The sequence below is a fragment of the Stenella coeruleoalba genome, assembly GCF_951394435.1.
Source record: "Stenella coeruleoalba genome assembly, chromosome: 8".
NCBI classification, from domain to species: domain Eukaryota; kingdom Metazoa; phylum Chordata; class Mammalia; order Artiodactyla; family Delphinidae; genus Stenella; species Stenella coeruleoalba.
The window spans coordinates 81,945,240-81,971,601 of NC_137154.1; the positions used below are offsets into that span (position 1 = coordinate 81,945,240).

Sequence of the window (26,362 nt, forward strand, 5' to 3'; positions counted from 1 at the left end):
TTCTTGCCTCCTTTATCAAAGATAAGGTGACTATATGTACATGGGTCTATCTCTGGGCTTTCTATCCTGTTCCATTGATCTATATTTCTGTTTTTGTGCTAGTACCATACTGCTTTGATTACTGTAGCTTTGTAGTATAGTCTGAAGTCAGGGAGCCTGATTCCTCCAGCTCCGTTTTTCTTTTTCAAGATTGCTTTGGCTATTTGGGGTCTATTGTGTTTCCATACAAATTGTGAAATTTTTTGTTCTAGTTCTGTGAAAAATGCCATTGGTAGTTTGATAGGGATTGCATTGAATCTGTAGATTGGGTAGTATATTCATTTCCACAATTTTGATTTTTCCCATCCAAGAACATGGTATATGTCTCCATCTGTTTGGATCATCTTTAATTTTTTTCGTCCGTGTCTTAACAGTTTTCTGCATACAGGTCATTTTTCTCCTTAGGTAGGTTTATTCCTCAGTATTTTATTCTTAATGTTGCAGTGGTAAATGGGAGTATTTCCTTAACCTCTCTATCATTTTTTTCATCATTAGTGTATAGGAATATAAGAGATTTCTGTGCATTAATTTTGTATCCTGCTACTTTATGAAATTATTGATTAGCTCTAGTAGTTTTCTGGTAACATTTTTAGGATACTCTATACATAGTATCATGTCATCTGCAAACAGTGAGAGTTTTATTTCTTCTTTTCCAATTAGGATTCCTTTTATTTCTGTATTATCTAATTTCTGTGGCTAAAACTTCCACAACTATGTTGAATAATAGTGGTGCGACTGGGCGACCTTGTCTTTTTCCTGATCTTAGTGGAAATGTTTTCAGTTTTTCACCTTTGAGAATGATGTGGGCTGTGGGTTTGTCATATATGGCCTTTATTATGTTGAGGTAATTTCTCTCTATGCCTACTTTCTGAATGGCTTTTATCATAAATGGGTGTTGAATTTTGTTGAAAGCTTTTTCTGCATTATTGGGATTATCATGTGGATTTTATCTTTAATTTGTTAATATGGTTTATCGCATTGATTGATTTATGTATATTGAAGAATGCTTGCATTCCTGGGATAAACCACACTTGATCATGGTGTATGATCATTTTCATGTGCTGTCGGATTCTGTTTGCTAGTATTTTGTGGAGGATTATTGCATCTATGTTCATTAGTAATATTGGCTTGTAGTTTTCGTTTTTTGTGACATCTTTGTCTGGTTTTGGTATCAGGGTGATGTTGGCCTCATAGAATGCATTTGGGAGAGATCCTTCCTCTGCAATATTTTGGAGGAGTTTGAGAGGGATAGGTATTAGCTTTCCCTAAATGTTTAATAGAATTCACCTATGAAGCCATCTGGTCCTGGGCTTTTGTTTGTTGGAAGATATTTAGTCACAGTTTCAATTTCAGTGCTTGTGATTGGTCTGTTTTATTTTCGATTTCTTCCTGGTTGTCCAACTTATTGGCATATAGGTGCTTGTAGTAATCTCTCATGATCCTTTGTATTTCTGCAGTGTCAGTTGTTACTTCTATTTCATTTCTATTTCTGTTGATTTGAGTCTTCTCCCTTTTTTTATTGATGTGTCTGCCTAATGGTTTATCAGTTTTGTTTATCTTCTCAAAGAACCAGTTTTTAGTTTTATTGATCTTTGCTATCATTTCCTTCATTTCTTTTTCATTTATTTCCTATCTGATCTTTATGATTTCTTTCATTCTGCTAACTTTGGGGGTTTTGGGTCCTCTTTCTCTAATTGCTTTAGGTGTAAAATTAGGATGTTTATTTGAGATTTTTCTTGTTTCCTGAGGTAGCATTTTATTGCTCTAAAGTTCTCCCTTAGAACTGCTTTTGCTACATCCCATACATTTTGGGCTGTCGTGTTTTCATTGTCCTTTGTTTCTAGGTAGTTTTTGATTTCCTCTTTGATTTCTTTAGTGATCTCCTGGTTATTAAGTAGCATATTGTTTATCTTCCATGTGTTTTCATATTTTACAGTTTTTTCCTGTAATTGATATCTTATCTCATAGCATGTGGTTGGAAAAGATACTTGCTATGATTTCAATTTTCTTAAATTTACCAAGGCTTGATTTGTGACCCAAAATATGATCTATCCTAGATAATGTTCCATGGGCACTTGAGAAGAAACTGTATGCTGTTGTTTTAGGATGGAATGTCCTATAAATATCAATTAAGTCCACCTTGTTTAATGTGTCGTTGAAAGCTTGTGTTTCCTTATTTATTTTCATTGTGGATAATCTTCCATTGGTGAAAGTGGGGTGTTAATGTCCCCTACTATGATTGTGTTACTGTCGATTCCCCCTTTTATCACTGTTAATATTTGCCTTATGTATTGAGGTGCTCCTATGTTAGGTGCACAAATATTTACGATTGTTATATCTTCTTCTTACATTGATCCCTTGATCATTATGGAATGCCATTCATTGTCTCTTGTAATAGTCAATTTTGTCTGATATGAGAATTGCTACTCCAGCTTTCTTTTGATTTCCATTTGCATGGAATATCTGTTTCCATCCCATCACTTTCAGTATGTACGTGTCCCTAGATATTAAGTGGGTCTCTTGTAGACAGCATATATATGGGTATTTTTCTGTATCCATTCAGCCAGTCTATGTCTTTCAGGTGGAACATTTAATCCATTTACACTAAAGGTAGTTATCAATATGTATGTTCCTATTACCATATTCTTAATTGCTTTGGGTTTGTTATTGGAGGTCTTTTCCTCTCTTGTGTTTCCTGCCTAGAGAAGTTTCTTTAGCATTTGTTGTAAAGCTGGTTTGGTGGTGCTGAATTCAACTTGCTTTTGCTTGTCTGTAAAGGTTTTAATTTCTCTGTTAAATCTGAATGAGATCCTTGCTGGGTAGAGTGATCTTAGTTGTAGGTTTTTCCCTTTCATCACTTTAAATATGTCCTGCCACTCCCTTCTGGCTTGCAGAGTTTCTGATGAAAGATCAGCTGTTAACCTTATGGGGATTCCCTTGCTGCTTTTAATATTTTTTCTTTGTATTTAATTTTTGATAGTTTGATTAATATGTGTCTTGGCATGTTTCTCCTTGGATATATCCTGTATGGGACTCTCTGTGCTTCCTGGACTTGATTGACTATTTCCTTTCCCATATTAGGGAAGTTTTCAACTATATTCACTTCAAATATTTTCTCAGTACCTTTCTTTTTCTCTTCTTCTGGGAACCCCTATAATTCGAATGTTGGTGCTTTTAATGTTGTCCCAGAGGTCCCTGAAACCGTCCTCAATTCTTTTTCCTTTATTCTGCTCTGTGGTAGTTATTTCCACTATTTTATCTCTTCCAAGTCACTTATCTGTTCTTCTATCTCAGTTATTCTACTATTGATTCCTTCTAGAGAATTTTTAATTTCATTTATTGTGCTGTTCATCATTGTTTGTTTGCTCTTTAATTCTTCTAGGTCCTTGTTAAACTTTCTTGTATTTTCTCCTTTCTATTTCCAAGATTTTGGATTGTCTTTACTATCATTATTCTGAATTCTTTTTCATGTAGACTGCCTATTTCCTCTTCGTTTGTTTGGTCTGTTGGGTTTTTATCTTGTTCCTTCATCTGCTGCATATTTCTCTGTCTTATCATTTTGCTTAACTTATTGTGTTGGGGTCTCCTTTTCACAGGCTGCAGGTTCGTTTTTCCTGTTGTTTTTTGTGTCTGCTCCCAGTTGGTAAGGTTGGTTCAGTGGGTTGTGTAGGCTTCCTGGTGGAGGAGACTGGTGCCTGTGTTCTGATGGATGAGGTGGGATCTTGTCTTCCTGTTGGGCAGAACCGCATCCAGTGATGTGTTTTGGGGTGTCTGTTAACTAATTATAATTTTAGGCAGCATCTCTTCTAATGGGTGGCATTGTGTTCCTGTCTTGCTAATTGTTTGTCATGGGATGTCCAGCATTGGAGCTTGCTGGTTGTTGAGTTGAGCTAGGTCTTAGTGTTGAGACGGAGATCTCTGGGGGAGCTTTCACCAGTTGATATTACATGCGGCCAGGAGGTTTCTCGTGGTCCAATGTCCTGAACTCAGCTCTCCCACCTCAGAGGCTCAGGCCTGTCACCTAGTTGGAGCACCTGGACCCTGTCAGCCACACTGCACTATTTAAGTCTTCAGTTGTTCTTAGTCCAGGTGCTATGTCTGGATGCAGGGGTACTTTCTCCTCCTAGGCACATCGAAGTGTACTGCTTGCAGTTCCAAATCAAACTCCATGTGTCTCAAGGTTGCAGAACTTTGTCCGCTCTATTGGCCAGACCTCCTGTAACTAGGGTCATTTGGAGATTCAGAGACCAGGCTGGGAAACACAGCAGAAAGGAGGTGATGGGGTCTCTCTTGCCACTGTCTGGGGTCGAGACACAGCAGAGACTCAGCAGCGGGAGGCTGTTGAGGATGGGGTGGGCACAGGCGGCAGGCACATGTATGTTTTTGTAGTGCTTTTATTCATTTATTTATTTTTGTATATATACCCAGGAGTGGAATTGCTGGATAATATTGTATTTCTATTTTAGATTTTTGAGGAAATTCCATACTGTTTTCCATAGTGGCTATACCAATTTACATTCCTACCAACAGTGTATTAGGTTTCCCTTATCTCCATATCCTTGCCAACATTTGTCATTTGTGGTCTTTTTTACAACAGTCTTTCTGAGAGGCATGAGGTAATATCTCATTGTGGTTTTGATTTTCATTTCTCTGATGATTAATGATGTTGAGCATGTTTACATGTGCCTGTTGACCATGTTTACATCTTGTTTTAAAACAATGTCTATTCAGGTCTTCTACCCATTTTTTTTTTTTTTTTTTTGCGGTATGCGGGCCTCTCACTGTTGTGGCCTCTCCCGTTGTGGAGCACAGGCTCCGGACGTGCAGGCTCAGCGGCCATGGCTCACAGGCCCAGCCGCTCCGCGGCATGTGGGATCTTCCCAGACCAGGACACGAACCCGTGTCCCCTGCATCGTCAGATGGACTCTCAACCACTGCACCGCCAGGGAAGCCCTTCTACCCATTTTTTAAGTGGTTTGTTTGTTTTTTTAGTGTTGAGTTGTATCAGCTATCTGTATATTTTGAATATTAGCCATTTCTGGTCATAGCATTTGTAAGTATTTTCTCTCATTCAGAAGGTTGTCTTTTTGTTTTATTGATGGTTTCCTTTGCTGTCAGAAGCTTTTAAGTTCAATTAGTCTGTATTTGTTTATTTTTGCTTTTGCTTACTTTGTCTTAGGAGATGGGCCCCCAAAATATTGTTGTGATTTATGTCATAGAGTGGTCTGCCTGTATTTTCTTTCAGGAGTTGAATTCGTTTGCTAATATTTTGTTGAGGAATTTTTCATCTATATTCATCAAAGATATTGGCTGTAATTTTTGTAACTTTGTCTGGTTTGGGTATCAGTGTAATGGTGGCCTTGTAGAATGAATTTGGATGTACTTCCTACTCTTCAATTTTTTGGTTTTCAGTCTTTATGTCTTTAATCCATTTTGAGTTTATTTTCATATACAATGTGAGAAAATGTTCTAGTTTCATTATTTTATACATGTAACTGTGCAGTTTTCCCCAGCACCATTATTGAAGTGACTGTCTTTTTCCCATTTTATACTCTTGCTTCCTTTGTTGTACATTAATTGACCATAAGTTTGTGGAATTATTTCTGGGCCCTATTCTTATCCATTGATCTATGTGTCTATTTCTGTGCCAGTACCATACTGTTTTGATTACTTCATCTTTGTATTTTAGTCTGAAGTCAGGTAGTGTGATACTTTCAGGTTTCTTCTTTTTTCTCAAGGTGGCTTTGGTTATTCAGAGTCTTTCGTGGTTCCATATTAATTTAAGGATTATTTATTGTAGTTCTGTGAAAAATGTCATTATATTTTGATAGGGATTGCATTAAATTTGTTGATTGCATTGGGTAGTGTGTTCATTTTAACAATGGTAATTTTTCCAAGTCATGAATTTGAAATATCTTTTCATTTCTTTATATCACCTTCCATTTCCTTCATTAGCATCTTACAGTTTTCTGAGTATAGGTCTTTCACTTCCTGGTTAAGTTTATTCCTATGTATTCTATTATTTTTGTTGCAATTTTAAATGGGATTATTTGCTTGTTTGTTTTCTGAAATTTAATTATTAGTGTAAAGAAATGGAACAGATTTCTGTATATTAATCTTGTATTCTACAACTTCCATGAATTCATTTATTAGTTCTAATAGTTTTTTAGTGGGAACTTTAGGGTTTTGTATATATAGTTTCATAGCATCTACATATAGTGACAATTTTACTTCTTCCCTTCCAATGTGGATGCCTTTTATTGATTGCTGTGGCTAGGACGTCCAACACTTTTAAATAGGAGTTGAGAGTAAGTATCTTTGTCCTATTCCAGATATTAGAGGAAAAGCTTTTACTTTTTCACCACTGAATATGATATTAGCTCTTGTATGATCATATATGGCCTTCATTATTTTCAGATAAATTACCTCCATAGCAAATTAATCATTAATGGATACCGAATTTCTCAAAAAAAAATGTTCTGAGTCTATTGGGATGATCATGCGATTTTTATCCTTCCTTGTGTTAATATGGTAAATCGTATCTACTGACCTGTGAATATTGAGCCATCCTTGCATCTCTGAAATAAATTCCACTTGATCATGTTATATGATCCTTTTTATATATTGTTGAATTCGGTTTGCTAATATTTTGTTGAGGAATTTTGTATCTATATTCATCAAAGATATTGGCTGTAATTTTCTTTTTTGTAGTAACTTTGATTTGGGTATCAGTGTAATGTTGGCCTTGTAGAATGAGTTTGGATGTATTTCCTACTCTTCAATTTTTTGGAATAATTTGAGAAGGAAAAGTATTAGCTCTCCTTTTCATGTTTGGTAGAATTCCCCTGTGATGCAGTTTTGTCCTGGACTTTTTTGTTTCCTGGGAGTTTTTTGATTACTATTCAATTTCACTACTAGTGATTGGTCGGTTCATATTGTCTGTTTCCTCCTGATTCACTCTTGGATTATATGTATTTAGAAATTTATCCATATCTTCTAGGTTGTCCAATGTTGACATATAAATGTTCATAGTATTCTTTTATGATTCTTTTATCTCTATGATATTAGTTGTAATTTCTCCTCATTTCTTTTTTGTTTATTTAGGTCCTGTCTTTTATTTTTTCTTGATAAGCCTGTCTAAATGCTTATCAATTTTGATTTTTTTTTCCAAAAAATATCTTTTCATTTTATTAATCTTTTTTATTGTTTCTTGGGTCTTTATTTTATTTGTTTTCTCTCTAATCTTTATTATTAGCACCCTCAGCTGACTTTGGGCTCTCTTTGTTCTTTTTCTAATTACTTTAGATAGTAGGTTAGGTTGTTAATTTGAGAGTTTTCTTGAAGTAAGCCTGTATTGTTATAAGCTTCCCTCTTAGAGTCATTAAACAAGGATTTATGGAGAGAGGTCAAGATGGCATGTTAGGAGGACCTGGGTTTCACCTCTCCCAACAAGTACATCAAGAATACATCTACAAGTGGAACAATTCTCACAGGACACCTGCTGAACACTAGCAGAGGACCTCAGATACCTAAAAGGGCAAGAAAAATTCCTCACATAACTGGGTAGGCTGAAGGAGAGAAAGGGGAGATAAAGAAAAGAGGAAACAGATAGGGCCCTCATCCCTGGGGGAGAGCTGAAGGAGAGGAGAGGTTACTGCACCCAGGGAGGCCCCCTTACCAGCAGCAAGATCAGCTGAAATGGTGAGGAGGTCTTCAGAAGTTATTGGATGAAAGTGCAGCAGCCAGTCTGTGAGAGGCAGGACAGAGCAAGACTTGCACGGACAGTCTGTGCCACAGCCCTGCAATCCCCAGCCTGAGGCAGGGTCTGAGTGCTGAAGTGTCAGATTAGGAGAGTGGACCTGTGGAGAGGACTGCTGTTGGCTGCATGGAGTCAGCCCAAAGGGACAAGAGTGAGGAGCTCTGCTGCGTGGAGACAGCCTGAGGGGACAGGAGTGAGGAGCTCCACAACTGGGAATGCTCCTGGAGGAAGCATGGACTGCCATTGAAGCAAGGCACCATTGTTGAGTGGTGTGCAAGGGGTGGGGCTGCCATCATGGCCTCTCTGCTCACATGCCAGCTCCTCCCTCCATAGGCACTGAGAGGGTCTTCCACCAGAGTGAACATTAATGCCTCAGTCATTGCTACCTTGCCTCCCTCATGCCTGAGTTAGCATGTGTGCCCCACTCTGTCACCACCTCCTGCCAACCCCTGTGTCCACAGGCACTAGAGGGGGATCCCAGCAGAGTGAGCACACAATCCCTAGTAATTGCCACCTTATCCCTCACCCCCCTAAGCAAGCATGCTTGCCCCCATCAGTCACTGCCTCTTGCCCCTTCCTCCTAAGCAACCAAGAGTACCTCAGTCAGCTGTTTCCTTCACCCCCTGTTGCCTGGGTGGGGAGCAGACACCTGAGGGTGGTCCACATGCAAAGGAGGGGCCAAAACCAAAGCTGAGCCCCAGGGCCTATGTGACTAAGGAAGAGGAACTGAAATCTCTCCATGCAGCTGCACAAGCTGCAGATTAAATACCTGTGATCAGCTTGGTAAACCCTGCATCTGTGGAATATCTGAATGGAAAACAAGTGCTCCCACAACTGAGACCAGTCTTGTTTTAGCAGCTGTGGACTTTGGGGGCATGTACACGTGGGAGCTGGAGCAAGTCAGAGTCTGAGCTGCCCCCACAGTACCCACAGCAGATCCAGAGATTTACCAAGAGGGCCTCATGGGGCAGTAGAGGTTGGCTGTGGCTCACAGTGGGGCAAATGACACTGATAGTGGAGACACTAGGGAATTTGTTTTGTTTTGTTGTTTTATTTCTTTTTATTATTTTTTATTTTTAAAGAATTTTTAGTAAATTTTTTATTTTTCTATTTTTATTTTATTTTTTGTTTTGATTTTTGTTTGATGTTGCTTTGGTTTTTTGTTTCTTTATTGTTTCTATTTTTTTCTATTTTCCTTTGTTGTCTTTTTGTGTGTCTGGTTTTTGTTTTCTTTACTTTTTTGTTTCTTTTTTGTTTGTTTGTTTGGTTTGGTTTTTATTGTTTGTCTTATTTTCTGTTTGCTTGCTTTCTTTTCTTTTCTTTGCCATGTTGGATGGCTTGTGGGGTCTTGGTTCCCCAACCAGGGGTCGAACCTGAGCCCTGTGGTGGGGGTGCCAAGTCCTGGCTGCTGGATGCCCAGAGAATTCCTGGCCCCAGAGAATATTAATATGTGTGAGCTCTCCCAGCATTCCTCACCTTGGCACCAAGACCCACCTCCATGCAATAGCCTGCAAGTTACAGTGCTGGATCCCTCAGACCAAACAACCAGCAAGACAGGACAGAAACCCACCAATCAGCAGACAGACTGCCTAAAGTTATACTAAGCTCACAGACACGCCAAAACACACCTCTTGACACAGCCCTGCCAACCAGAGGGACAAGACCCATCTCCACCCCCCAGAGCGCAGGCACCAGTCCCTCCCAAAAGGAAGCCTACACAAGGCTCTGGACCAAACTCACCCACCAGGGGACAGAAACAAGAGGAACTACAACCCTGCAAAGGAAACCACAAACACAGTAAGTTAAACAAAAAGAGACAACAAAGAAATATGTTGCAGACGAAGGAGCAATCCAAAAACTTACAAGAGCAACTAAATGAAGAGGAGACAGGCAATAAACATGAAAAAGAATTCAGAGTAATAATAGGAAAGATGACCCAAGATCTCAGAAAAAGAATGGAGGCATGGATCCAGAAGATACAAAAATGTTTAAGAAGGACATAGAAGAACTAAAGAACAAACAAACAGTGATGAACAATACAATAACTGAAATGAAAAATACATTAGAAGGAAGCAATGGCAGAATAACTGAGGCAGCAGAAAGAATAAGGAAGCTGGAAGACAGAATAGTGGAGAATAGTGGAAATCACTGACACAGAAGACAGTAAAGAAAAAGAATGAAAAAAAATGAAGACAGTATTAGAGACCTCTGGCACAACATCAAATGCACAAACATTCAAATTATAAACATCCCAGAAGAAGAAGAGAAAGTGTCTGAAAAAAAACATTTGAAGAGATTATATTCAAAAACTTCCCTAACATGAGAAAGGAAATAGTCACCCAAGTCGAGGAAGTGCAGAGAATCCCATCTATGATAAGCCAAAGGAGAAACACACTGAGATACATATTAATCAAACTAACAAAAATTAAATACAAAGGAAAAAATCAAAAGCAGCAATGGAAAAGCAACAAATAACATACAAGGGAATCCCCATAAGGTTGACAGCTGATTATCCAGCAGAAACTCTGCAGGCCAGAAGGAGTGGCATGATATATTTAAAGTGATAAAAGAGAAAAACCTACAACCAAGAATACTCTAACTAGTAAGGCTCTCATTCAGATTCGATGGAGAAATAAAAAACTTTACAGACAAACGAAACTAATGAATTCAGCACTGCAAAACCAGCTTTACAACAAATGCTAAAGGAATTTCTCTAGGCAGAAAACACAAGAGAAGGAAATGACCAGCAAAAACAAACCCAAAACAATTAAGAAAATGGCAATAAGAACATACATAATGATAATTACCTTAAATGTAAATGGATTAAATGCTCCAACCAAAAGATGCACACTGGCTGAATGGATACAAAAACAAACCTGTATATATGCTGTCTACAAGAGACCCACTTCAGACCTAGGGACAAACACAGACTGAAAGTGAGAAGATGGAAAAAGACATTTCATGCAAATCAAAAGAAAACTGGAATAGCAATAGTCATATCAGACAAAATAGACTTTAAAATAAAGACTGTTACAAGAGACAAGGAAAGACATCACGTCAAGGGAGCAATCCAAGAAGAAGACATAACAATTGTAAATATATATGTACCCAACATAGGACCACCTCAATATAAAGGCAAATGCTAACAGTCATAAAAGGGAAAATCAACAGTAACACAATAATCGTAAGGGACTTCAACACCCCACTTATACCCATGGATAGATCATTCAGACAGAAAATTAATAAACGGGGAGACATTCAAGATGGCAGAGGAGTAAGATGTGGAGATCATCTCCCTCTGCATAAATATATAAGAAATAGATCTACATCTGGAACAACTCCTATAGAACACCTACTGAATGCTGGCAGAAGACCTCTGACTTCCCAAAAGGCAAGAAACTTGCCATGTACCTGGGTAGGGCAAAAGGAGAAAGAAATAAACAGAGCCAAAAGAATAAGTATGGGAACTGCACTTCTGGGAGAAAGCTGTGAAGGAGGAAAAGTTTCCACACACTAGGAAGCCCCTTCACTGGCAGAGACAGGGGGTGGGCAGGGGCAAAGCTTCAGAGCCATGGAGGAGAATGCAGCAACAGGGGTGCACAGGGCAAAGTGGAGAGATTCCCACACAGAGGATCAGTGCTGACCAGCACTCACCAGCCTGAGAGGCTTGTCTGCTCACCCACCAGGGCGGGTGGGGGCTGGGAGCTGAGGCTTGGGTGTTGGAGGTCAGATCCCGGGGAGAGTACTGGGGTTGGCTGCATGAACACAGCCTGAGAGGAGCTAGTGCACCACAGCTAGCTGGAAGGGAGCCTGTGAAAATGTCTGGAACTGCCTAAGAGGCAAGAAACCATTGTTTTGGGGTGCACTAGGAGAAGGGATTCAGATGACCACCTAAACGAGCTCCAGAGATGTGCACGAGACATGGCTATCAGTGCAGACACCAGACACAGGCATGAAATGTTAACTCTGTTGCCGCAGCCACCAGGAAGCCTGTGTGCAAGTACAGGTCATTATCCACAGCTCCCCTCCTGGGAGCCTCTGCAGCCCACCACTGCCAGGGTCCCATGATCCAGGGACAACTTCCTCAGGAGAACACATAGCGCACCTCAGGCTGTTGCAACATCACACCGGCCTCTGCCACCTCAAGTTCACCTCGCATTCCATACCCCTCCCTCCCCCTGGCCTGATTAAGCCAGAGCCCCCTAATCAGCTGCTACCTTAATCCCATCCTGTCTAAGTGAAGAAGAGTCACCCTTAGGTGACCTCCATGGAGAGGTGGGGCCAAATCCAAAGCTGAACCCCAGGAGCTGTGCAAACAAAGATGAGAAAGGGAAATTTCTCCCAGCAGCCTAAGGGACAGCAGATTAAATCTCCACAATCAACTTGATGTACACTGCATCACTGGATACCTGAATAGACAATGAATCATCCCAAAATTGAGGTGGTGGACTTTGGGAGCAGCTGTAGATTTGGGGTTTGCATTCTGCATCTAATTTGTTTCTGGTTTTATGTTTATCATAGTTTAGTATTTAGAGTTTATTATCATTGGTAGATTTGTTTATTGATTTGGTTGCTCTCTTCCTTTTTTTTTATATATAGATTTTTTTTCCTTTTCCTCTTTTTGTGAATGTGAATTTGTATGCTTCTCTGTGTGATTTTGTCTGTATAGCTTTGCTTTTACCATTTGTCCTAAGGTTCTGTCTGTCGGTTTCCTTTTTTGTTTTTTAGTATAATTTTTAGGGTTTGTTATCATTGGTGGATCTGTTTATTTGTTTAGTTGCTCTCTTCTTTCTTCTTTTTTATGCTTTTTTAACTTTTTAAATTAAAAAAATTATTTTAATAAATTTATTTTGTTTTATTTTTTTCCTTCTTTCTTTTTTCCTCCCTTTTCTTCTGAGCTGCATGGTTGGCAGGGTCTTGGTGCTCCAGCTGGGTGTCAGGTCTGTGCCACTGATGTGGGAGAGCTGCATTTAGGACATTCATCCACCGGAGACCTCCCAGCTCCAAGTAATAGAAAATGGAGAAAGCTCTCCCAGAGATCTCCATCTCAAGGCTAGAGCCAGCTCCACTCAAGGAACAGCAAGCTACAGTGCTGGAGACCCCATGCCACACAACTAGCAAGAGAGGAACACAACCCCACCCATTAGCAAAGAGGCTGCCAAAAATCATAATAATGTCACAGACACACCAAAACACACCACCAGACGTGGTCCTGCCCACCAGAAAGACAAGATCCAGTCTCATCCACCAGAACACAGGCACCAGTTCCCCTCTAGCAGGAAACCACTGAAACAACCTTAGCCACTGGAGGCAGACACAAAAAACAATGGGAATTACAAACCTGCAGCCTGTGGAAAGGAGACCCCAAAGACAGTAAGTTAACCAAAATGAGAAGACAGAGAAACACACAACAGATGAAGGAGTAAGGAAAATCCCACCAGACCATACAAATAAAGAGGAAATAGGCAGTCTACCTGAAAAAGAATTCAGAGTAATGATAGTAAAGATGATACAAAATCTTGGAAATAGAATGGAGAACATACAAGAAATGTTTAACAAGGAACAAGAAGAATTAAAGAGCAAACAAACAATGATGAATGACACAATAAATGAAATTAAAAATTCTCTAGAAGGAATCAATAGCAGAATAACTGAGACAGAAGAACAGATAAGTGACTGGGAAGATAAAATAGTGGAAATAACTACCACAGAGCAGAATAAAGGAAAAAGAATTGAGGACAGTTTCAGAGACCTCTGGGACAACATTGAAAGCACCAACATTAAAATTATAGGGGTCTCAAAGAAGAGAAAAAGAAAGGGACTGAGAGAATATTTGAAGAGATTATACATGAAAACTTCCCTAATATGGGAAAGGAAACAGTTAAGTCCAAAAAGCACAGAGAGCCCCATACAGGATAAATCCAAGGAGAAACACATCAAGACCCATATTAATCAAACTATCAAAAATTAAATACAGAGAAAAAATGTTAAAAGCAGCAAGGGGGCTTCCCTGGTGGCGCAGTAGTTGAGAGTCCACCTGCCAATGCAGGGGATGCATGTTTGTTCCCCCTTCTGGGAGGATCCCGCATGCCATGGAGCGGCTGGGCCTGTGAGCCATGGTCGCTGAGCCTGCATGTCCGGAGCCTGTGCCCTGCAACGGGAGAAGCCACAACAGTCAGAGGCCCACGTAATGCAAAAAAAAAAAAAAAAAAAAAAAAAGGAAATAAAACAAATAACATACAAGGGAATCCCCATAAAGTTAATAGCTGATCTTTCAGCACAAACTCTGCAAGCCAGAAGGAAATGGCAGGACATACTTAAAGTGATGAAAGGGAAAAACCTACAACCAAGATCACTCTACCCAGCAAGGATCTCATTCAGATTCGATGGAGAAGTTTAAAACTTTACATACAAGCAAAAGCGATGAGAATTCAGCACCACCAAACCAGCTTTACAACAAATGCTAAAGGAACTTCACTAGGCAGGAAACACAAAAGAAGGAAAAGACCTACAATAACAGACCCAAAACAATTAAGAAAATGGGAATAGGAACATACATATCAATAACTACCTTAAATGTAAAAGGATTAAATGGTCCAATGAAAAGACATAGACTGGCTGAATGGATACAAAAACAAGACCCATATATATGCTGTCTACAACAGACCCACTTCATACCTAGGGACCCATACAGCCTGAAAGTGAGGGGATGGAAAAAGATATTCCATGCAAATGGAAATTAAAAGAAAGCTGGAGTAGCAATTCTCATATCAGACAAAATAGACTTTAAAATAAAGACTATTGGGCTTCCCTGGTGGCGCAGTTGTTGAGAGTCTGCCTGCCAATGCAGGGGACACAGGTTCGTGCCCTGGTCCGGGAAGATCCCACATGCCGCGGAGCTGCTAGACCTGTGAGCCATGGCCGCTGAGCCTGCGCATCCAGAGCCTGTGCTCTGCAACGGGAGAGGCCACAACAGTGAGTGGCCCGCATACCGCAAAAAATAAAAATAAAAAAATAATAAAATAAAATAAAATAAAGATTATTACAAGAGACAATGAAGGACATTACATAATGATCAAGGAATCAATCCAAGAAGAAGATAAAACAATTGTAAATATTTATGCACCCAATATAGGAGCACCTCAATACATAAGGCAAATGCTAAGAGCCATAAAAGGGGAAATCGACAGTAACACAATCAGAGTAGAGGACGTTAACACCCCACTTCCACAACTGGACCAATCATCCAAACTGAAAATAAATAAGGAAACACACGCTTTACACGACACATTAAACAAGATGGACTTAATTGATATTTATAAGACATTTCATCCACATAAAACAGAATACACATTTTTCTCAAGTGCTGTTGGAACATTCTCCAGGATAGATCATATCTTGGGTCACAAATCAAGCCTTGGGAAATTTAAGAAAATTGAAATCATACAAAGTATCTTTCCTGATACAATGTTATGAGACTAGATATCAATTACAGGAAAAAATCTGTAAAAAATACAAACACAAGGAGACTAAACAATACACTACTAAGTAACCAAGAGATCACTGAAGAAATCAAAGAGGAAATCAAAAATACCTAGAAACAAATGAAAATGAAAACATGATGACACAAAACCTATAGGATGCAGCAAAAGCAGTTCTAAGAAGGAAGTTTATAGCAATACAATCCTACCTCAGGAAACAAGAAACATCTCAAATAAACAACCTAACCTTACACATAAATCAATTGGAGAAGAAGAACAACAAAAAGAAAAGCAGCCCAAAGTTCACAGAAGGAAAGAAATCATAAAGATCAGATCAGAAATAAATGAAAAAGAAATGAAGGAAACAATAGCAAAGATCAATAAAACTAAAAGGTGGTTGTTTGAGAAGATAAACAAAATTGATAAACCATTAACCAGACTAATCAAGGAAAAAGGAGAAGACTCAAATCAATAGAATCAGAAATGAAAAAAAAAGAAGTAACAACTGACACAGCAGAAATACAAAGGATCGTGAGAGATTACTACAAGCAACTAAATGCCAATAAAGTGGACAACCTGGAAGAAATGGACAAATTCTTAGAAAAGCACTACCTTCCAAGACTGAACCAGGAAGAAATAGAAAATATAACCAGGTCAATCACAAGCACTGAAATTGAGACTGTGATTAAAAATCTTCCAACAAGTCTTCCCTGGTGGCACATTGGTTGAGAGTCCGCCTGCCAATGCAGGGGACACGGGTTCGTGCCCCGGTCCAGGAAGATCCCACATGCCATGGAGTGGCTGGGCCCGTGAGCCATGGCCACTGAGCCTGCGCGTCCAGAGCCTGTGCTCCGCAATGGGAGAGGGCACAACAGTGAGAGGCCCATGTACCGCAAAAAAAAAAAAAAAAAAAATCTTCCAACAAGCAAAAGCCCAGGATGAATACTATCAAATATTTAGAGAGGAGATATTACCTATCTTCAAACTCTTCCAAAATATTGTAGAGGGAGGAACACTCCAAAACTCATTCTGATACCATCACCCTGATACCAAAATGAGACAAAGAGGTCACAAAGAAAGAATACTACAGGCGAATATCACTGATGAACATAGATACAAAAATCCTCAACAAAATGCTAGCAAACAGAATCCATCAACACATCAAAAAGATCATACACCATGATCAAGTGGGATTTAAATCAGGGATACAAGGATTTTTCAATATTCACATATCAATCCATGTGAAACACCACATCAACAAATTGAAGAATAAAAACCGTATGATCAACTCAACAGATACAGAAAAAGCTTTCAACAAAATTCAAAACCCATTTATGATAAACATTCTCCAAAAAGTGGGCAGAGATGACCATATATGACAAACCCACAGCAAACATCATTCTCAATGGTGAAACACTGAAAGCATTTCCTCTAAGATCAGGAACAAGACAAGGATTTCCACTCTCACCACTTTTATTCAGTATATTTTTGGAAGTCCTAGCCATAGCAATCAGAGAAGAAAAAGAAATAAAAGGCATTCAAATTGGAAAAGAAATAGTAAAACTGTTATTGTTTGCAGAAAACATGATACTATTAATAGAAAAACTTAAAGATGCAACCAGGAATCTGCTAGGGCTCATCAATGAATTTGGTAAAGTTGCAGGATACAAAATTAATGCACAGATATCTCTTGTATCCCTATACACTAGCAACAAAAGTTCAGAAATAGAAAGTAAGGAAACAACCCCATTTACCATCACATAAAAAAGAAAATACCTAGGAATAAACCTACCTAAGGAGGCAAAAGACCTGTACTCAGAAAACTATAAGATACTGATGAAAGAAATAAGAGATGGCACAAACAGATTGAGAGATATACCCTGTTCTTGAATGGAAGAATCAATATTTTCAAAATGACTATACTACCCAAAGCAATCTACAGATTCAATGCAATCCCTATCAAATTACCAATGGCATTTTTCACAGAACTAGAACAAAAAAATTTACAATCTGTATGGAAACACGAAAGACCTGGAATAGCCAAAGCAATCTTGAGAAAGAAAAACAGAGCTGAAGGAATCTGGCTCCCTGACTTCAGACTGTACTACAAACCAAAGTGATCAAGACAGTATGGTACTGGCACAAAAAAAGAAATATAGATCAATGGAACAGGATAAAAAGTCCAGAGATAAAAGCACACACTTATGGTCACCTAATCTATGACAAAAGAGGCAAGAATATACAGTGAAGAAAAGACAGCCTCTTCAATAAGTGGTGCTGGGAAAACTGGACAGCCATAAAAGAATGAAATTAGAACACACCCTAACACCATACAAAAAAAAAAACAACGCAAAATGGATTAAAGGCATATATGTTATGTAAGATACTATAGAACTCTTAGAGGAAAACATAGGCAGAACACTCTTTGACATAAATCGCAGGAAGTTTTTTTTTTTTGATCCACCTCCTATAGTAATGAAAACAAAAACAAAATAAACAAATGGGACCTAATAAAACTTAAACGTTTTGCACAGCAAAGAAACCATAAACAAAATGAAAAGACAACCCTCAGAATGGGAGAAAATATTTGCAAATGAAGCACCCAACAAGGGATTAATCTCCAAAATATACAAACAGCTCATATAGCTCAATATCAAAAAGACCAACAACCCAATCAAAAAATGATTGGGGGCTTCCCTGGTGGCGCAGTGGTTGTGAGTCCGCCTCCCGATGCGGCGGACGCGGGTTCATGCCCCGGTCCGGGAGGATCCCACGTGCCGCGGAGCGGCTGGGCCCGTGAGCCATGGCCGCTGGGCCTGCGCATCCGGGGCCTGTGCTCTGCAACGGGAGAGGCCACGGCAGTGAGAGGCCCGCGTACCACAAAAAAAAAAAAAAAAAAAAAAAAAAAATGATTGGAAGATCTAAATAGACATTTTCCCCCAAAGAAGAGGAAATTTGACCTTACAAACATTCTCTGTATTTATATTCAGAGCATTCTTCATCTCTCCTCCAGCAGTCAGATGATTTAAATATGGCCAACAGTAGCAATAAGGAACTGTTGATGTTTGTTCCAAGGCAATTTCCTTCAAGGCACATTCTTAAAATCTATCATTTAAAATTTACTATCACATCTAGGAAAACACCTGGCTCTGTCATAAAGTAGTATAAAATTATAGAATGTTCAGAATATATCATTAAAAATTAACAGAATCTATTCCTTACCTATTCCACACCACCACACACAGACACACACATGCACACACCATTCATGCTTCATTTAGAATGTAAGGAAATTAATATACAGAGAGGAAAGTGATGTCCACATTTAGGTGTCTGGTTAGTAAGAATGGAGACTAAAACTCAATTTTTGAAATTTGGAGTCTAGCAAGTTTTTACTCAAGTGCAATGACCCCAGTTAAAGATTCCATTAATTTGGAGACATTATTTTACTTTTTGCTTGGTGCTTCCTATATTTTTCAACTTTTCTGCATTGAGCATGTCTGACTCCACCATCTATCTACATGATCATCAAAACCGCATCCTTTAAGTCAATTTTTAACCTAATTTTTGTTTTTTTGTTTTTTTGCGGTATGTGGGCCTCTCACTGTTGTGGTCTCTCCCATTGCGGAGCAACAGGCTCCGGACGCTCAGGCTCAGCAGCCATGGCTCATGGGCGCAGCCGCTCCGCGGCGTGAGGGATCTTCCCGGACTGCGACACGAACCCGTGTCCCCTGAATCGGCAGGCGGACTCTCAACCACTGCGCCACCAGGGAAGCCCTAACCTAATTTTTTTTTTTTTAATAGACTTTTTTTTTTTTTTTTTTCTCCTTTTCCCTTTTTCCTTTCTGCGGCACGCGGGCCCCTCACTGCTGCGGCCTCTCGCGTTGCGGAGCACAGGCTCCAGACGCGCAGGCTCAGCGGCCATGGCCCACGGGCCCAGCCGCTCCGCGGCACGTGGGATCCTCCCGGACCGGGGCACGAACCCGCGTCCCCTGCATCGGCAGGCGGACTCTCAACCACTGCGCCACCAGGGAAGCCCCCCTAACCTAATTTTTAAAAGGTGTTAAGACAGAATCTTTCCCATTCTATTTAAGGTTCCTTCTTTTTAACTGCACCCGAGCTGTCTCAGTATGATTTAGTCAACCTGTGAACCTGAAATTCAAACCAGCAGAAATGTTATCTTAATTAGAAAAAACATAAAATAAGTATTTATAAAATACCTATGATGTGATGGATGTATATAGATTTACATCAGTAATCATCAAGATATCTGAAGTTCTATAATTTATTAATTTCACTTTCCCCCTATTCCCAGAGGATGTATGAACTCTAAGTGAAAATTAAAAGGAAAACCAAGTTGGAAATTAATATTTTATTAGGATGTCACTGACCATTGTGAAATGCAAGCATTGTTGAATAGCCCATTTCAACAAGCCGAAGGCCTCTACCCTGGTTTCCCCTCTGCCTGTGGGACATTATTTACTTAGTTACTTAGCCACTGACCACCTCCCCTCACTGCCCCAGGACTGTAGAGTTACAATTTTATTACAGTGTTTCTCAGAACTTTCAGTTCCACAATATTCTCTGGGTAAAAACTGAAATCTAAACAGTCACCAAAGTAACCGTTTCCAAGAAAACTGCTTCACAATCTAGATCCTATCAATTTGCTGTATAAAATTATTTTAAAATATATGAAGGAAAAAATATTGCCTGTACTCAGACATAGCTAAAATTAACTGAGCCACCCACCATTCTTTCAGATCATAACTAAAAGGAGCTTGTAATCAGATGTGGTAATATTTTCACCTTTACCTTCAGCATAGCAGCAGAATGGAATCAGAGAGACGTGAACTGTTATTTATCAGTTAGACTTTACATCAGATGACTTTTCTGAAGGCTGCAGTTTTTTGCCTGTGTGTATTGCAGCTGTGGGATAACTCTATCAAAGAAAACTTGGCAGGCCTTTTATTTCAGCCACTGCTAAAATAAAATAAAATGTCATCAATTAGCAGCTAATGCAATAGTTGAATCACTGTGTCTTTTAGAAAATTGAAATTATTTTCCTGCCTCTCTCTGCCTTATCTTCTCATAGAAACAAACAAATGTTCAACTGACATTTTACTAGCTAGAAATTGACAAACAGTGTTTTTCCAATTTCAAAAACATGGATTTAATTTCTGGTGTCTAGTTTCTTTCCCAGTGAAATGAGAATATTACTGATGAACTGTCAAATTAGCTAGGATATAATAAGCATGCAATAAATATTTGTTGAATGAATTAATTAATATCTATTATTTACTGAATTTAAACCAGATGCTAGCTGCTTTAGCATTATCATTCTTATTTTGCATGTGGGAAACCTAAGGTTAGAAAGTTACAGAAGTGGGATTCAAAGCCTGGGTTGTTTTCTACACTTTCTCCCTGCCTCTCCTATGGATATGATAAATACCAAAATTGAAAACTCATATTTGTGTAAGAATACACAAGACCATGGGGTTAAAAACACAAACTTAAGAGTCTTTTGGTTCTAATATGTATTTGCTGGGAGATCTTAAATAGATCTCCACTGATTCTCAGTTTCCTTTTTTGTAAGATAAGGCTAATAATAAGATCTATCTCATAAGTTTGTTATGAGAACTAAACTAGATTGATAATCTGTGAAATGTGCTTAGCACAGTGCCTGGTACCTAATAAGCCCAGCAGCAATATTAACTATGAATACACACTCCTGGGTCTTTCTATAGCAACCTTCCTTAGTTGCCAATAGACTGGTCTGTTTCTTTTTAGATAGCCAGAAAGTAACGTGCATATATTGGCTAGTAAGACAGTCTCCTTTGTTATTAAAATAAAACACAGAGAAGTTTCCAAAATCATGGCTGAGACATATGCAGGAGGATAGGTCTTCCTCTTCTCCCTGAATCTTACTATACTGTAGGGTCACTGCTGCATATTTTACTTTGACCAATAAATAAATAAATAAATAGATAGGTAGGTAGGTAGGTAGATAGATAGATAGATAGATAGACAAAACACTTTCCCTTAGTTTTCTCAACATGACTGAATCAAATTCACATTTTCAAAAGAAAGTTTCCTAAATACTAAGAGGGAACAGAAAAGAAAGAAAGCACAGATCCTTCAAACTCGTGTGTGTGTGTGTGTGTGTGTGTGTGTGTGTGTGTGTGTGTGTGTGTGGTTTACTTTTCTCAGAGCTAATATATTTGGTTTTATGAATTCACTTCTGTAATACACTTTTTGCCTTCTTCCTGTAATTATTTGTTTACAAAATTGGGTGTGTATTTTTGTAATGTACCTTAAATTCTTAATGGAAAAGAGAGGGCCTGTTCTAAAATAAACTATATGGAAGATAGATGATAGTGAGATAGATAGATAGATGATAGAAAGATACAGTTAGAAAATAAATAACTTTCCAGAATTTTTTAAACTCAGATAACTACTTCTGGGCCAAGTGAGATGACACCCTTTCCTGCCACCTTCCTCACTCCACCTGGTGGGCCCCATATTTTTCCCTATCACACATGAATGGCCTATTTGCTCTCTTCTTGTCCACTGCCATTTCCCAGGACTACGAGGGTTGTAGTGACTGATGTAATCAAAGCTTTCACCCTCTCTAGTTCAAGTCGCCATCTCTGTCTGCTTTAAAACCACTTTGTAATTAAACTGAACCTCCCTAAAAAGTTTTACCCATTACAGACTCAGGGTACCATTATACCTTGATATAAGATGCATTTTCACATGAGACACATATCTGCTTATCTATATCAGAGGGCAATTATATTATCAACAGAAGACTTTTTGATGCTTTCATTCATCTCCTATATCCTCCTCCATGCTTCATAAAAGGCACTCAGAGCCATTTCAGAAATACTTGTTAAATTGAGTTGAACTGAACTAGAAATACTTATATCCTTTTCTCAGGTATTAGATTTTTTATTGAAATATAGTTGATTTGTAATATGTTAGTTTCATGTATAGAGCAAAGTGATTCAGTTATATACACACACACATATGTGTGTATATTTTTTTTTCAGATTTTTTCCATTATAGATTATTACAAAATATTGAATAGAGTTCCCTGTGCTATATGGTAGGCTCTTGTTGTTTATCTATTTTATATGTAATAGTGTGTTTCTGTTAATCCCAAACTCTTAATCTATCCCTCACACCCCTTCCCCTTTGGTAACCATAAGTTTGTTTTCTATGTCTGTTGAGTCTGTTTTGTAGATAAATTCATTTGTAGCATTTTTTCAGATTCCACATATAACTGATATAATATGATATTTGTCCTTCTCCATCTGACTTACTTCACTTAGTATGATAATCTCTGGGTCTATCCATGTTGCTGCATGCATTCATTCTTTTTATGGTTAAGTAATATTCCATAGTGTATATTTACCACATCTTCTTTATCCATTCATCTGTCGATGGACACTTAGGTTGCTTCCAGTCTTGGCTACTGTAAATAGAGCTATTATGAACACTGGGGTGCAAATGTCTTCAAATTAGAGTTTTCTCTAGATATATGTCCCAGAGTAGAATTGCTGGATCATACGGTAACTCTATTTTTAGTTTTTAAGGAACCTCCATACTGTTCTCCATAGTGGCTACACCAATTTACATTCCCACCAACAGTGTAAGAGGGTTCCTTTTTCTCCACACCCTTTCCAACATTTATTATTTGTACTTTTTGAAGATGGCCATTCTGATTTGTGTGAGGTGATACCTCATTGTGATTTTGATTTGCATTTCTCTAATAATTAAAAATGTTGAGCATTTTTTCATGTGCCTTTTGGCCATCTGTATATCTTCTTTGGAAACATGTCTATTATGTTTGTTTAGGTCTTCTGCCCATTTTTTGATTGGGTTGTTTGTGGTTTTTTTGCTATTAAGCTGTATGAGCTGTTTGTATATTTTGGAAATTAAGTCCTTGTTGGTTGCATCATTTGCAAATATTTTCTCCCATTCTGTAGGTTGTCTTTTCATCTTATTTATGATTTCCTTTACTGCGCAAAAGCTTTTAAGTTTGATTAGGTCCAATTTGTTTATTTTTGGTTTTATTTACTTTGCCTTGGGAGACCTATGAAACATTGTTCAATTTACGTCAGAGATTGTTTTGCTTATGTTCTCTTCTAGGAGTTTTATGGGATCATTTCTTATATTTAAGTCTTTAAGCCATTCTGAATTTATTTTTGTGTATGGTGTGTGGGGATATACTAACTTCATTGATTTATATGCAGCTGTCCAGCTTTTTCAAAACTACTTGCTGAAGAGACTGTCTTTTCTCCATTGTATATTCTTGCCTCCTTTGTCAAAGATTAACTGACTGTAGGTGTGTGGGTTTTTTTCTGGGCTCTCTATTATGTTCCATTGATCCATATGTCTGTTTTTGTGCCAAGACCATGCTGTTTTGGTTACTGTAGCTTTGTAGTACTGTCTGAAATCTGTGACGGTTATGCCTCCACCATTGTTCTTTTTCTTCAAGATTGCTTTTCAATTATGGGTCCTTTGTGGTTCCATATAAATTTTAGGATTATTCATTCTAGTTCTATGAAAAATGGCATGGCTAATTTGATAAGCATCACATTAAATCTGTATGTACTTTAGATAGTATGGTCATTTTAACAATGTTAATTCTTCCAATCCAAGAGCATGGGATATCCTTCCATTTCTTTGAATCATCTTCAATTTCCTTTATCATTGTTTTATAGTTCTTAGGATATAAGTCTTTCACCTCTGAGGTCAAGTTTATGTCTAGGTATTTTAAATTTTTTTGATGTGATTTTGAAAGTTTATTTTTTACACTTTTGCTTTCAGATATCTATTGTTAGTGTAAAGAAAGGCAACAGATTTCTGTATGTTAATCTTGCATCCTTCTACCTTGCTGAATCCTTTATCATATCTAGTAGTTTTTATGTGGAGTTTTTAGGATTTTTCTGTATATAGTATCATGTCATCTGCATATAATGACAATTTTACCTCTTCCCTACCAATTTGGATACACTTTATTTCTTTTTCTTCTCTGATTGCTGTGGCTAGGACTTCCAATACTATGTTAAATAGAAGTGGTGAGAGTGGGCATCCTTGTCTTGCTCCAGATTTTAGCAAGAAGGCTTTCAGCTTTTCACCATTGAGTATTATGTTGGCTGTGGGTTTGTCATAAATAGCTTTTATTATGTTGATATATGTATCCTCTATACCCACTTTGGTGAGAATTTTTATCATGAGTGGATGGTGAATTTTGTCAAATGCTTTCTCTGTATCTATTGAGATGATCATGTGACCTTTGTCTTTTCTTTTGTTGATGTGGTGTCATGTATTAAATTTTGAATGACAGAATTTAACAGCTAAATTGGATCTTCCATCTGTTTCTAGCCATCACTTTATTAGAAATCATATTGATTACCAATTTATGTTACCATTGAAGAGCCAAAATGTATAATAATAAATGTATATATAATAATAATGTATATAATAATAAATGTATATAATAAATAAATAATAAACAAACTGTCATATTGATTTTTATAGGGATTCAAGGATATTTCTCTTGAGAGGTTTATACATGGTGGAGCCAATGTTACAGGATTCCAGTTAGTAGATTTTAATACACCTATGGTAACCAAATTAATGGATCGCTGGAAGAAACTAGATCAGAGAGAATATCCAGGATCCGAGACACCTCCAAAGGTATTTGTTTGTTTTTATCTTATCTATTTTTAGAATTTTTAGTATTTTTTAAAATTTAAGGTAGAAAGCTCATTATGCAGTTTTCCTAGTAATATTTTGCCAGACACAATGTGGCATAGGGCAGAAATATTTTTTCACTATTTGTCACACAGCCCTTAATAACTTCTAAATTTCTATATTTAAGAGAGGAGTTGTTAGACATTAGTTCAAGTAGTTTACTATATTATATTATATATTATACTATATATATTATATTATGTTTTTATATTATTTTATGATTACTTTGTGTATGAATTTCCATGAAGAAATTGTATGCTTTTTAAAAAAATTTTGTTAACTAAATATTTCAAATGTGAACAACCACTGGTAGCTATTCCACCCAGATAAAAATATATTTGCAAAGTGATTTACAATGAGTAGGGAAATTGGGAAATTGGTAGAAATGTAAAATGTATAAGCTTCTGCAAAATTTCTCTTTCAAGTTAACAGTAAAATGTCAGATTTTTAAATTTTATGTGACAGACATTACAGAAGTATGTTATTGGTATCTACAAAGGAAGCTGGTAAATTTCTGATCATAAGCACATTTTTTTCTCTCCTGAAGAGATAGATGACTTCCTTAGATATCATGTAAATAATGGCATAATGTTTCTTAAACTCCAACTCCTACATGGTTTTGAATTCCTACATAAAAAGGTTTCATCATTTCAACAACTTTTACTAATCTCTCACTGTGTATTCTAGTAAAAAGTTTTCAAATATAATTTGGAAATTCTAGCCTAGAAAACTATGATCTAGGGGTAGAGCAAGTCGGTTCTTCCATTTCCTAATTATAAAACTTTCTCTACTATCCATGTCAATTTCTTCTCTGTAATATAGGAATTTGGCTAGTCATAACATTTTCACTACTCTATAGAAGCATGGAATTTCAAAAGAAAGCATTTATTGAGTATCCACTATGCTCAAACACTGTAGTCCAACTCTCTGATTTTACAGATTAATAAATACAAGATATTAAATGGTATGTTAATTGGCTGTCCCTGAGTCAAGGACCAGGTTTGTGGAATGCCCAGGACCAAGTCATGGGTTCCCTGAGTCTTAGACAAGTGCATTGTCCACTATATTACACCACTTCTCATGCTTAGATAATACATATGAAAGCATATTAAAAAACCAAAAAATTTTCAAGATGTAAACCACCTTCAGGATTAAAAGAAACTTGAGAAGTCTTTTAGTCTTTTTGCCTTCAAGCTGGTTCAGAGAAAAATCATCCCAAAAGCTCAATTATATCAAGTATTAATACACAAGGAGAAAAGTGTAAAGCTTCCTTCTAAACTCATTGGGACAGTTTGCTTTACAGATATTCCCCTCATTCTGT

The 26,362-nt window shown here is 37.8% G+C and overlaps 1 protein-coding gene across 3 annotated transcripts in view; it reads left to right on the forward strand.

Annotated features, from left to right (window-relative positions):
• Positions 1 to 26,362, forward strand: part of GRIA4 (glutamate ionotropic receptor AMPA type subunit 4) — a gene marked incomplete at its 3' end in the record, with an annotated part of 508,329 nt that overhangs the window by 395,299 nt on the left and 86,668 nt on the right. For all 3 annotated transcript variants that reach the window (XM_079928097.1, XM_079928096.1, XM_079928098.1), the window contains exon 6: positions 24,826 to 24,984. In XM_079928097.1, coding sequence (XP_079784223.1) covers positions 24,826 to 24,984 — 159 coding nt within the window. The remainder of the gene's footprint in view (positions 1 to 24,825; positions 24,985 to 26,362) is intronic.